The 14,845-nt window shown below is 46.2% G+C and overlaps 1 protein-coding gene across 1 annotated transcript in view; it reads right to left on the bottom strand.

The window, feature by feature from the left end:
- LOC144134713 (medium-chain acyl-CoA ligase ACSF2, mitochondrial-like) overlaps positions 1-14,845 on the bottom strand; it is a 72,108-nt gene that overhangs the window by 13,756 nt on the left and 43,507 nt on the right. Inside the window, exons 8-10 of the mRNA XM_077667560.1 lie at positions 7,735-7,827; positions 5,733-5,881; positions 2,927-3,018 (exon numbers count right to left, since the gene is read on the bottom strand). Coding sequence (XP_077523686.1) covers positions 2,927-3,018; positions 5,733-5,881; positions 7,735-7,827 — 334 coding nt within the window. The remainder of the gene's footprint in view (positions 1-2,926; positions 3,019-5,732; positions 5,882-7,734; positions 7,828-14,845) is intronic.

Here is a 14,845-nt window from a genome sequence, read left to right as displayed (position 1 = left end):
TAGGTCAAGGCAAAGTTTTGGCTCATTCAGTGTTGTACTTATTTTGCTGTGGTGCTCCTCGCGATAAATGTGAGGATGAACTCTTGTCACTACAGACAAGGTTGTGGTATGCCGCACTTTGTTCTATGCTTTGCGGCTCTTTACATCGTTCCGCCTACAGTCCTCTAAATTTCACACGAAATATCATTGGACCATTGTGCACTAAGGAGAACTTATGGCATTTTATTGCAGAGAATATTTTTCTCCACAGTCGTTTGGTTTCAGCTGGAAATAATTTTGCACCTCGTTGATGGTAATAAATCGGAGGTAATAAGTTTATAGTTAGAAGTGTAAAAGTAAGGTTAAGAGACAATACCATTTGTTGGGCGAGTTGGTGCTCACGATAATCCATATCAGCGCGTGTTGTGTTCTCTCTTCTCTGTCCCGTCTGTCGCGCTTTTATAGATTAAGGTCAAGAGGTGGGCTTTCATTAAAGCCAACCATAATTACTTAGTTGGAGAACTAAATCTTAACATTAGTTGTAGAGGCGAATGGGGGGAAAGTAAGCTTTCTACATGGTCCTGGAATTCCAGCAGCGTTAAAATTGAGCCTGGATATATCGTAGCTGGATATTCCGAATTATTGGCTAGGTTGAACACACAGGTTACCCCTTCAATATCCTTCATAAAATACACGAAACCCGCGCAATATACCGACCTCCAATTTCGTTGGTCATCCCATATATCGAACATGAAGCCGCATACCTGAAATATTCCTTTTCCCTAATTCCGCTCTTCGATTAGTTTTTGCGCGCAGAGATGGCTCGGCTGTGCAGAACTGGACACTTGCTTGGAGCACTAGCACTGGGAAACCGTGGTTAACGTGGAGTGAGCTTTAGGGTTAGCTTCGATCTCTTGTACTCAGTTTCCACGCCACATTTCCTCTCATGCAGTGAACTAAAGTCTGTCAGCTGCCCTCGTCAGGAGTGCGTAGCAGTTGATGGCGTTGCGGAAATCAGTTCTGGTACATTCACTTTAATGAGCGATTATTCTATGTATAAAGTACTGGTTGAAGAAAAATACATCTTATGATAGGCAGTGGCTAGTTCGAAAGAACCATGTACCGGCAGGCGGCATGTCGATGGAAGAAGCGCTTCACTAGCGGGAGTACAATACAATCTTTCGCCTGGTTATTTATACGTATCAAATTATTGCCACTTCAACCTCTTCCGTGATCCCCTTCGGGTTCGATATATCCACTATCGATATATCAATTATCACTACACTATCAAGCTTATGCAAAGTGATGAATGCATGCACTCGAAACATGGACAGGAACAGCCAGCTGCCGAGGATGCCCAAACCGCATTAACCACATCTCGACACGCAGTGCAACCTTGGTATTCAACCTGATATGAAGTGTATCATGATTTAGGCATTTCGCCTATAATTTATGCCAAATAGATATAACTTAATGTTTGTTCTATGCATTCGTTTTGGCGCGAGTACAGGTCCACGGCAGAGTTATACGCACCATGATAATTGATATTTGCTTGCGCGTGCGAAGGAACTCGAGGTCCGAAATCCCACTCCCTATATATCCTCAAATTCAGTCTATTTCTACGATAAGTTCGCCTAGTAAGGTAGATGACGCAGAAAAATGATTGTCGATTTGCGCAGTTAGGCCAGATGCGAAGTAGGTGCTCTAGCAGTTCGCTTTTCACATTTGTTCTGGTGTTGAGATCCAGTGTTCACGGATGGCAGCTGTTACGATAACAACAATGGCTTAATGTCCATATATGCGGAATTGACCATTCTCTACATTCATAGATCCCTGGGAGCCTTCCTACCTCTCCTGGCGCAGTGGTGCATCGACGAGTCGATGAGCCACTGTCCTTCCATTGCAAGTGCTGCCATTGGTGGGACTTGGGTTACTTGGGCTGGGTTGCGATCCAGTGTGCTATTCCCGAGCCCCCTCTCACGATTAATTGAGCTGCCTACTCACGCGGTGGGTACGTAAGCAGCCTGCCACAAAATACGCTTCAGACAGACAGGCAGACAAACAGACGGATGGACGGACGGACGGACAGATGGGCGGGCGGGCGGCCGAGCGGCCGGGCGGTCTGGCGGACGGGCGAGCGAGCAAGCGGGCGGGCGGGCGGGCAGGCAGAGAACAGCTAAATGAGGGGCATGGTCATTACAAGTTCTAGTGCAATAAATATCCCTATAGCTAAATGTTTCTTAGAAAAAGGCGTTAAAACACGTTTTTCAACGAATGAAGGTACACATCCTTTAAAGCCGGAGTTTTGGGACGTAAACCCCATAAAGAATGAACCGGATCAAGGTACACTTGTAACAAGATAGCGTTTTAGCTCTAGTTATGAACGATGCAAGTGAAGCTGATTCAATTTTTTTTATTGCTTTGTAAGGCCATCAAAATCAAGATCTACTGTGTTCGATAGATAGATCAAAAAGTATCCTCTGAACACTGCTGAAGTTTGCGAAACGCTGCTCTTTGCGTTTTTCGTGCAAAAACTATATCAACACCTAAGTGCCCTTGATGCCTGTTGTAAAGGTTCAAATCAGTGAACGACCGTTTAATGTTGCGTCGCTACGATTTCAAGCTGTGACCCATACGGAGTCACAAATACAGAGCCCACGCACTACTGAAAAGGCAGCGATAAGAAAAAGAACAAGGATAACTTTTCAATCCTAGGACATCGTTGGTTAGACTTCTAAGCTAAGAAGCCACTCGACGGCTCGTCGCTTAGGAAATGGCTGTCGCAAATACCAGCGAAGCGGGGCAGGGATCTTAATATCCCACTATTCAATAAAGTTAAGCCCACCAGCTGACCTCTTCGACGCCCATTAAAGTTAGAAGGGAGATTGCACCCGCCAGTTTCTTTTCAGTTACAGTGTTCCCGGCCAGATACAGGCATGTGGCTCACCTCTCTTTAGAGATGATATGTCGTAGTGCTTGAGCAGTGGACTTCTGATGATGTCCACGTACATGGTTGGAGATCCGCTGATGTCGGTGCATCTGCGAGACGTTATGGTGCGCCACTGAGGACAGCGCATCAACGAAAGTGATACTGCAACATTATGCTACAAAAATGCGACACTGACCGCATGAGTTTTGTCTTACTTCACGAAAGAAAAATTTGGAAATACACACGAGTGTGTGGTGCAGATACTTTCCACGGTCAATTGACGTTGTCGAAACATGTGCTTACGCCTTGTCTTTTTTTGACAGGAAAACACCTAGCAGAGGATATTTTTATGAATGTGGGTAAACTGGAGCCCTGTAATTACTCGTGTATTTGCACTCAGCTGGAACCGGCTCAACAACTGCTTGAAGGTATTTTCTGATTTGAATATAGCATGCAATTACAACAAAACAGTTAACAACAAAACAAACGGACAACTCTTTAACCACTAGCAATCAGTTTCAGCCCTGTGCTCTCCTAGCTTTCTGCTGGGGGCATGTTTCCTTTGTTTGCCATCCGACACGTTGCTGTTGGGAAGCCCCCCCCCCCCCTTCCTTTTTTTTTGCTGCTTTCGTATTTTCTTCGCTCATTGGAGTAGTGAGCATCTTGTCGCTGCCAAGAAATCCATTTGCATTTAAGTAATTCTGGAAGGAAAGAAAATAGTTACAAAAAAGGCCCAGGTGATGATACGATGCGATGCGACAGCCCTGCGTAAGCAGGATTGACTGTATATTTCGAGTGCTTCCATTTTATTTATGCGTCGCCTTTGATTTGTGTTTCTTCGCTGGCTTATGGTGAATGGAAGCATCTGGAGGGAACAAGTGGGAGGGTAGCTGCAGGCTGGAAGGTGGAAAATGCATTTTAAAATGACAGATATTAAGCCCGCGTTCCTTGGGTTTCGCGTCGTTGTAGTAGTGCGTATTAGGAGCATATTTTAAAGCGACAGCTGTACTACGCCATGTTCCGCGAATTTCACCGACTCCGTCGCTTTGACGTTCAGCGACATTCAGCCGCTCAGGAGCTGCGCCGAAACCGATGAAGAGCGGGAGCTTCGAAAGCAAGGAAAGGCGCATAACTGGTCCTGGGTTTTGGAGGGCTATATATGTCGAGTGCTTTCACCCTCTTTAAAGAGTTGGAGTGAGCTCCCGTGGTGTATTTTTTGTTGCATGTGTTCTCTTGGCGCAAAAATCTCTTTATTACGTCCAACAATATGAATGCATCTAACTTTTTCATGGGAACGACCCAGAGAATGGTTACCTTGCAAGGAGGAGTGTACGACGAACGAGAGGAGTGAATAACTCGAGGCTGGTGTGACGGAAGCTACCCGGGGGTGGTTACTGCATAAGGAGGAAACGGTGCAGGGTTACCGGGGAAGTAGGCGGGAGGATGAAAACGCAGCAATCCGCTACCGGAATGTCGTCACCGTGAAAGGAGGAGAGTGTTGCGAAACTGAGAGAATCCGTAACCGCAACGGGGACCACCATAAAGTTGCTTACCGTAGAAGGAAGAGGGCAACCGTGGATTATAGTGCGAGAGCGGAGTTCGTAACCGGCGATTGGTTATCACGGGAGCCATCCGAACGATGGTCGCAATTGCAGGATGAGGGTACAGCGGGAGCGGAGACATGAGCAACCGGAGAATGGCTGCCGCTGGAAGAACCTGTAAGGTGATTGCCGTAGAAGGAGGAGGAAGAGTAAAGTGCCAGCTCCAAGGGCCCTTCCGGGGCGTACGCGCACAGCGTCGGCGCTCTTGGTGTACGCCGTAACGGCCGAAGAAAAGGGGCATGCATCCCCATGTTCCTGTTGCTGGCTCGCTTCCCCTCCCGAGCGGATGGAGAGAATTTCAAGCCGTGAAGAGAAGGGGTTGGGGGGCGATGAAAGGACAACTTAAACCGCGAGGAAAAACTCCGAGAACCTGAAAGAGCTTCAAGCCATGAAGAAAAGAGTCAGCAAAAGGCCCGCGATCCTCCGAGTGTGTACGCGAGCACCCGTGCGCTGACGCCGATATCTAGCACGTAAAGATATTGGCGCCTCGCCGTGGCTCGCTGGCGTCTTCTGCAGTGCGCATGCGCAGACCGGTTTTGGCGTACATCAGTCGTCGCCCGGAAGCATGAGAACCCAGTGCTATGAACGGCGCACAATCATTTTATGGCACTCTAAAACGCCGTCCCGAAGCAGAAACATCTACTTTCATATTTATGCGCGCCGGCAGTCTGAAGAATGAATCGAGCTCGCAGATCGCGATTACATAGCTGCTGAACTGGCACGAGCGCTCCGTTACGTGCCATTGTATGCTTCGACATTCTCTCGACCTTGACACGACCCGGGACCATCGAGCGATCGCCCTGATTGCCAACTAGAAAAATGACACTGGCGATGAGACACAGGACCTGACGATGAGCGTGACCGAAGGGTTGAACAGAGAGAGAGGATGAAATGCTTGCTGCCAAGATCGAAGAATTGAGTCGACCGACGGTGACCGGAAAAATGAGACGACCTGACAGATGGCGATGTGTTGATTTAATGGCTGCTGGCCTATCGTGAGCACTCCGTCCCGCCTCCACGCCTTGACAAAATTACCGACACTTGCAGCGATGAACACGGCGGAGTTTTCAAGCGCGTGAGAGCCGGTAGTGGTCGACATTCAAGGCACAACGTGCTGGGTGGCTGCACAAATATAAACTTCGAAGGCAACTGTTGGCGCATTAAAAGGGCGAGAAGCCATACCAGTGTACAACGTGGTGTCATGCAGATACCACTCGGAGTACCTCTGTTCCTGGATGGATTTGAGAACCGCAGCCACGTCGTAGCTGGGCGCGGGTACAACCGCCTTGACACCAGGCACCAGCGTCCGGCCGAGCACAATGTTCTGGCCGTACACGTGGAAGAAAGGCAGGGGGACGCACACCACCTTGTCCTGGGAGACAGAATGGAGGCGCAGTCACATATATGCCGGATATTTCACCTAAAAATTAACACAATTTTCATAAATAGGGTTTTTAATTGAGAACAGCGCTTTTTACGCATAGCACTCTCGGCGGTGTAGAACACAAAATTACAGCTCAGATGTGCTAACTAGCAGGCTGGTTAAACGATATTAAATAGTTAACTTAATTTATAACTATTACTGTTAACCTGCTAATCTTTTGAGAGGCGTGCAGCCCACTGTAAGTAATAGCCATATCAGTTTTTTAGAATTTCGAAAACGTAGCAGGGGGCGGCAGAAGGTTAGGTGGGCGGTAGAAATTAACATGTTTGCAGACATAGTGTTAATTCGAGAGACGTGGAAGAGGCCTTTTCTTTGCAGTGGGTGTTGCTGATGATTATGATGGTGATGATTAATGGTTACTCCCGGCGCTGTGGCCCAACAAATTTTGGCTACATCGCCCCAAAATACAAGGCGCTTTCGAGAAGCTTGCAGGCAAAGTATCCTCTCCAGCGCAGGTAACTCGTCGAAATAGCCAAAATTAGTTGTGCCACAGCGCCGAGGGTAACCGCAGTTTAGAAATTGTATAAACTGACATGAATATTACTTACCTGGGGCTACACGCCTCTGAATAATTAAGGAGCTCTGCCGTAATAGTTAAAAAGTTAACTATCAAGTACAAGTTTACCACTTCTTAGCTGTATTCTGATGTAGTGCACCGCTTACAGTGCTATGACGAAAAAAACGCTCATGTATCTCCAAAATCCTATTTTTAAAGATTGTGCAAAGTCTTCGGTGAAACACCCTGTATGACCTTTTATCGTTGTTTCTAGAACCGTCGTTTACGGCCTATCGGGAAAGAGCAGCGCAAAGACGGGACGACGAAAGGCGGCGACACAAACACTGCGTCTTTTCATCATCTCGCCTTCGTGCTATCACTTGTCGTTAAGTCGGATCAAGTGGTCCTTATACTAGTGCCTCGTCCGCTTACGATATTTTTCTAACACGGCTCCCACAAGGTTGTACCATTGCCTGCGACGCTCTGCAAATGTGCATGCAAGTTCAATGTACTATATGCACTGACATGAATTACACAGCTGAGATGGCGCCTAGTATGGATATCGGAGTGGTTCTCGTCAACTTTATGCGCCATGCTCTCTGGCTACCCACACTGAACACGTTAAGTCCGCACTATTACACGAATCAACGGAGCTGCGATTGTGAAGTCCTCTATGGTAATTCAACCGTGTGTACACCTACTACAGTGTTTCGACGGCACTTTAATCGAGCGTGGCTGATAGTAGAAAAGGGGTAAATTGCGTTGCGCTTTGCGCCTCTCACCCGTGTCGTGCCCTTTGTATCTGTAATCTTTACTAGGGAAGAACGTGCCTGTCTTTTGTCTTCTGCATGCTCCGCTTTACGCTGCGTCAGACCAAAGTCTACTGCCGACTCGCTCTGCTCTTTGCGTTTGTAATTTAATATTTAGGGGGACAAAAATATTGTAAGCTGGGCGACCGAGCTTTATTGGCACTGCCAATGATGGCGTCGAAGATCAAACCCACGAACGAATGTCGACGATGATCATTCACAAATGAGGATGAAGTTCACGTCAAACGAAGGGTGATGATGGATAATCACAGATGTGGATAAAGTTCACTACAAGTGCGCACAATATGAACGTTTTGGTCCTCATTCATACCCGACAGCAAGTGCAGCACACACGTGGTAGAGTTTAAACAGAAGGAAAGCTGTTTCCATTGCACAACAGAAGAAAAGTCTCATCCTATAGCTTTGACTTGACTGATTTTTCTCTTTTGAGCTTGGAAGCACCGATCAGGGCTTACCTTATTCAGCTTTGCTCTGTGCTCGAAGCAGAACACATTGCTGAGAAAGTTGTGGTGGCTAAGAACGGCTGCTTTCGGAGAACCCGTTGTTCCCTGCGAGAGAACAGCATCGGACGTTCAATACATTGGGTCATTAGTGGCGTCTGTCACGCCCAACAGTCTTCATTTTATTCGCACGGTAAAGTCACACACAGATCAAGTCACACACGGAGCGACAACAAACAATATGCGTATTGATTGGAAACTGTATTTTCTGGACATGCTGTACTGGTGTACCATTTTGCATACAAGTAACGACGCACGCTGGTTTCCTCCTCGGCGGTTAAAATGAAGCCCATAACGTATTATAAAATTAGGACACGTTAAAGCTACGCATGAAGAGTGAAACTATCCTTCCGTCGTGGTCGAGCACCCGCTGATTTAGATGGCACATCAGCATTCAGGGAAGGCGCTGACTCAGAAGATATGCGCGCCATGTGCCGGGCCAACGCCGTGCATGGCGAAGGGGGCTTTCAGTGGTTGATACAGGATGGCGCTACTACTGCACGCCAAGCACGGAGGAATTTTATTGGAAACGCATGGTACTGGCTTAATTCCGACATCTCTAATTTGCATGCTCATAATTACTCATGTGTGCCTCAGTACAGATCTTGAATATATGTTTCTAAGAAACCCGTGCAATCACTGCACGGGCCTTTATTCATATTGAAACGTCGAGCCGTCGAGGCGGAGTGTACGCTGCCCTGCAAGAGCCGCCTGGCTGGCTCCCCTATCTGGATACACGAGTGTGCCTCCCAGACATTTGATGTTTTAAAAGGAGGGGTCATGCAGGGGCATGGTGGCATGGAGTGTTGTGGCGCAAGCATGCTTATACTTTTATTTTCGGCACTATTTCCATGCAATAAAGAAAATAAGAGCCGTCGTGGCGGAGTGGAAGCGTTCTCGTCTCGAACACCAAAGGCCCTGGTTCGCTTGCCGGCTTTTTTTCAATCACTGAGCGTGCGTGTCTTCTGACTTTTACGCAGTCCCGTATATTTCTTGCATCTGCTGTGCGGCGCATGTGGAGCAGTGGGCTCTGCCTGGCACGGTGAAATCGGCTTTACATGGCGTAGGGAAGCTATCGTTTCAAAACCCAAAGTGTGAAAGCTGAAGAGACGGGATCTGCTTACCTAACAAAGATAAAGAGCTTAAAGGTTGCGGTACACGGTTAGCTACACGGCTAAGAATAAACCCACTTCCATTATTACTATTGGCAAGCACTGTGCTTGCAATATTTCGCATTTCATTTTGCTCCTGTTGCATCGGCTCTCTCGACCATGTGGCATTCAAACGCTGCTACGACTTACTTGGAAATAGAGCATGATTATTGATGGAACCATAGTTAATTTTAAGGCAAGATAGACATTATTTCTAAAGTCAGAGTATCTTAGTGTGTAAGAGGTTGACGAGATATGCTCAGAATTAACATATTCGCTACAGTAACGGATTCAGTCCACTGATCAGGACGATGCGCGTTCAGAGCTCGTTGGGGCCTTGTGGTGGAGGAATAATTTTTTCGTATAAACTTTAAGTACGCTCGAACGGAAGTTGTTTTCTCGTAACCTAGGACAGCCACGTGGCATTTCCTGCCTTCAAATGCTGTGTAAAAGAGCTCCTGAAAAGTATTTGTGGAGGCTAAGTTTATCTGTTGTGTTGTACTTGTATTTTGCCCGGATTGCTCTTATCTCAAAGTCGGAAATTTTGTAGAGTAACTGCTTGCCCTAAAAAATATCAATAAACTCCTCAAGCAACATTCACTCTGTTCGACAACCATCGAGCACGCTTGTTGCTATTCCGCCGAGTAGTGATTCAGTTCATTGTGGGCACAAGTCTGACCATATAAGGAGCTTTTTTTTAGGAGCTGTTTTCGCTATCTTCCTGCTCTCCGGACTGCAATCACCATTACGTGGCATCTGGTGGAGGTGCTAACGGATGTCCCTGTCGGCGTCACCGCTTGGGAGCCGCCAAAGCAGCCCAAACCGTTTCGAAGAAGCAGATCACGATAAAGCTGCAGAAGCCGTCCCAACCGAAGAAGTGCGAAGCAGCCGTCGTCTCCAGAGGCATTCACCTGAATACGGACTATTAGTGGACCGCAAGTGAGCTATGAAGGACTCCTCAACGCCGACGTCAGCCATTAATGAATGAATGAATGAACTTTATTTCCTCGTCATAGCGAGTGGAGACTGGGACTAAAGGTACCAATGGCCTGACGAAAGGTCCTAGCCCCCTACAGTAAACAGTTTCGACTGCAGTGATAAGAGAAAGAAATACATATAAAAGGGAGAAGTACAGAATTTACACAAGTACAAACTTACTACACTTGTTATACCAATCACACAGCCACAATGCACACATAGCACAAGTGCAGTGTATATATTCAGCTTGTGAACGGATGTACGTACATACAAACAGAAATGGAACAGAATGACATTGATCAAGAAAAGGAAACAACATCGGCTAGTAGCAATGCGGTCAACTATTTTTTGAAAGTACCCAATGGAGCGCTAAAGTCTAACAGTTACTCAACCTTGTTTAATATTTCAGTTGGCTGATAAAAAAATGTCTGCTTTCCATAATTTGTTCTTGTTTACGGCTTGTGTCGGATGTTTCGCCGTAGAAGGTGCCGAGATGTATCTGGATTGAATGTTTTAGAGAATAATTTCTGTTTGTGCACTTTACGCAGAAACTCCTTATAATTAATTTTGATAATAATAAATAAAATAATATATAAAATGGCTGATAGCAGCCGCTATTAGTTTGCACCAGCCCCGGCTGCCGTAACCGTTCAACTGTTCAACAGGAGAGAATCCTGAAGTATGGTTGGAACAGTATGATTGTGTTGCCATATTCAACAGTTGGGATGACCTGACTAAAATGAGGCATGTTTTCTTCGCCCTAAAAGGAGCAGCCATAGTTTAGTTCGAAAACCACGAAGCTTCTTTAGCGACGTTGAAATCATTCAAGCGGGAGTTCCTGAAGGCATTTACAAGCATCATCAGGAAAGGAAGAGCTCAGCTGCTCTGCACTCACGCATCCAGCACCCGAATTAAATAGTGACCACATACGTAGAAAACATGGCTCGCCTTTGTCGATGCGTCGATCATGGCATGACGAAAGAGAAGAAGGTGGAGCTTTGGACACGCGGTGCTAAGGAGGCACTTTTCGTTGGGGTGACTTGCAATCCACCGAAAACTGACGCTTAATTCACCAGCAAAGCAGCCATCATTGAAAAAAAAAACTTGAGAAGCACGAGCCCGCAATTTCCTCGATAGCCCCTAGTGACCTCAACAGAAGTGGCTATCAACGACCAAAAAGTTACCGCTGTAGTCAACGAAGAAGCCCATTGCTCAGTGATGAATGAAACATTTTCTGCGCAGCTGAGGAAAGTCACGATCGCTTGGGATGGCCACAAATTCACACTGCTGGAGGCCACCTCACTACGCTTTCAGGACGATGCACAGTGCGAGTAACTTTCAAGCGACATAGCTATCCTGCGACCTTCGATGTGCCACGGCAATGTACCCGCAATGTGATCTTGGGAATTGTTTTTTTTTAATGAGCGTCAGATTATCATCGACCCGCGATCCAAGCTGATCACGCTTTCGACAGACGAGGCCATCCCATCGATGAGAGCTGTGGAACATCACGTTACCCTGAGTGTCGTAAGGAACAAGTGAGCGTCCCACCGCACTCAAGCGTCATCGTCACCGTAGGCGCCAAGGAAACCAATAACACTTAAGCCATCATCAAGCGGAACATGCAGCTGCTTCTAGATCGAGTAATCAGCATCGCACATTGCCGCAATGGCCAAGCCGAAGTATTGCTGACTAACTTAATCGGAGAAAAGCGGCACGTTAACAGAGGAACGACGATTGCTTTCTTCGACGAAATATCCGACGTTCACGACGCCTTCACCCTCTCCGAGTCATCCACAGAAGATTCGCGTGACCAAGAGAACCCGCCCACTTTCGACATCAACCCTGCCTTGCCTCGGAATATAAAAGACTAGATCCGCAGTCGCATTCGAAGCTACAAGATGTGTTTTTCGTCATGGCAGAAGGCCCGACAAACGACGATTGCCAAGCATCGCAATATAATCGGCCAGCACGCCCGACCTCTCCTCAAAATCCCCTGCCGTGTTTCGCCAATAGACCGACAAACGATAAGCCATCTGGGACCAAGTGTAAGAGATGCTTCGCGACGACGTCATCCAGCCATCGAAGAGCCCCTGGGTGGCATCGGTTGTTCTAGTAAGGAAGAAAGAAAAGACGGTGCACTTCGGTTCTGCGTTCTGCCGCTTGAACAACATGACAAAGAAGGACGTCTACCTCCTCCCCCGCAACAAGGACACACTGGACCGGCTCTGCAACGCTAATTCTCATCGATGGACCTCATTGGCGGCTACTGGAAAACTGAGGTTGATGAAAGATCGCGACAAGACCGCATTGATCACTCCTGATGTCCTCTTCGATTGGAAGGTGATGCCATTTGGTCTCTGTTCCGCACCAGCGATGTTTCAGCAAGTAATGGATACAATACTGGCCGGCATGAAGTGGCCAATTCGTCTGGAATATTTAGATTACGTCGTTGTCTTCGCCTGGACCTATGAAGAGCACCTAAAAAAGCTTCAAACAAGGCGCGCTCACGTCGCCTGGCCTAACATTGAAAGCAGAGAAGTGCCACTTTGCCTATGAAGAGCTGCTGTTTCTAGGCCACATTGTAAGCTACACTGTAAAAACATTCCGTACCTATAACGTAGACTATGTACGTTTTAAATACAGAACCACTTCTGCTTTCAATGAAACGTAGGGAATGACCGTATATTCAGTCCAGCATTGAAGGAAACGTCCGTGCTCCTCTGTAGTCGTTGCAGGGAAAAATACTAAACATTCAATTTAAAGGATCAAAACTTAACACGACAGGACGGTTGACCCCATCGACTATGTGTTGCACCAACCGCACTAATAACTTGCTTAAAGGCAGCAAAAACAGAAGATGCTTATGATGGGACGCCACTTTTACACGATGAACTGCTGGCCCGCGGACTATAGGCATCACATGACGTCCGATTTTTTATTTGTCTGGTTTACTCTTAGCCAACAATGTCCGCAAACTAGCATGGCGAACGACCGTGAGCATGTCTAATGTGATTAACACAATGAAGAGCCGAGGAAGGGTGATAACGCATTACGTTGCTTCAAGGTTGAGTGATTGGTACAAATTGTGAGCAACGTTAAATAACAAAGGCCTTAATTTACTATAATGTTAAAAGCTGACTTGATGAAAATACTTTTCGCTACATTGCTAGCCGCATGATAGAGTAACATTTAATAAAAATGTTACTGCAACATTTGCTTTCTGTGAGAAATGCTGCGTAATGAGGTCAACTGTTAGAAAACATTTAGACACAGACAATGGTTGAACAACTTCTCCAAAGTGAAACTGAACACCAGCTGAAAGTACATTGCAAACATGATGAAAGTGCACAAGTTGAAAGCCGAATTTCCGTCTGCCATTTGGTAAGGAAATAAACAACTGAGTAAACCAAAAGCATGGGCAAACAAATCTGTGAATGCAGTGCAATGTAGCAGTTACATCTTTGCTACACAACCATTAACACCAACTCCTTCATGGATAACAAAAGCACCGACACAACAACATATTGCTCAATGCAATGTTTAATTTAGTAGGTACCTAGTGCCGCCCATTCATGCCTGCTCTTCCTGCAGATAAATGAAACGCCACCAAAAAGCAGCGAGCAGCCATAATTGCTGCAGTGACAAGGAGGATGTGCACCATCGATGCTGTTCCCCCATCCTGAGTAAGAAATAATAGCAGTTTTTTCTGGAAATACTCTGAAAGCACGAATTTTCTATCCATCGTTTACTTAGCTTGCACTGACACGACCCATTGTGTACTCGGTACCTTTGACAAACAAGGGGCCAGCCGATAGGCACACAAGACTGTAGAACCTTGCTAACTTGCAAAAAATGAATGCACAGAAAGAAAAAGCTGACAAAAAATGAGGAATTCCTTATTTGCACTTTTTATACAATACTAAGAATGTGGCTAAGATATGGCATGAACATTGTTTTTTTCTGTTCACTTACAAACTTTCCAGCCTGTGCTAGCATATTACTGTGATGTAAATAATGAAGCATGCCAGCACTGTACAATATGCCGTAACACTTATGAAATACTCCCCTTCAAGGCTACCGCATGCCTCTTACATGCGGTAAAGATTAAATCTGCCAAACTAGCTAGTCTGCAAGATGAGACGCCAAGCCTCTGACATCTGGCAATGCCTACCTCCCATGTAATTAGAGTGATTGGAGATGCTCCTTATTGATGGCATTTCAGTTGCTGGGTGTGGAAGGACCAGATATGAAGGGCAACAACTAGATACCAACTTTTTAAGCAACATCACAATAAGCAATGTGCCTTAGCTTTCCTTCTGTCCAAAAAGTAGTTTAATTTTCTATGTTCTGTGTTCACATAACTACTTGCATGTGCACATTTTGGATGGCTGGGAGGTGCTTTCCTCTGTTAAACTACAGTTTTAACTCTGGCCTCAGTCTTCTGCGCCTTTTTAATTTTTTGCTAGCGTTCACCTTAAGTCGCGTACAAACTCACGCAGATCTCCACTTTTCTACGTTTCCAGCTGTCACATATTCTCTGCCTTCGTCATGTCCACCACTGCATCCAATGCCTTCAAGTCTGCTGTGTATAATTATTTTAATTAATCTGCCTACACATGTATTTATGTTAGTCGCTCTCCTCTCTTCGATGCCAATTGGCCCTGAGAGTAAATAAGTGAAATGGTAGTCTAATCTAGGTCTGAGCAATCACGCATTATGTTGAGTTTATTTTACCACGTTGGCCAGTAGAGAGTGGAAGGAAAAAAATCTGCTAAGTGGAGCTCGACATGCCTCTCGACCCCTACACTGGAAAGCAGCAGACAGCAAGGCATACGTAATCACTAACGACAACAGAACATGACAAGTGTGAAGTAATTCAGTAACGTTCGTCGCATTTACCACAGTGCATACTCGCTGCTCAGTAATTTGTTACC

Source organism: Amblyomma americanum, chromosome 5 (genome assembly GCF_052857255.1).
Source record: "Amblyomma americanum isolate KBUSLIRL-KWMA chromosome 5, ASM5285725v1, whole genome shotgun sequence".
NCBI lineage: Eukaryota > Metazoa > Arthropoda > Arachnida > Ixodida > Ixodidae > Amblyomma > Amblyomma americanum.
This window is presented reverse-complemented; position numbering and strand designations above follow the sequence as displayed.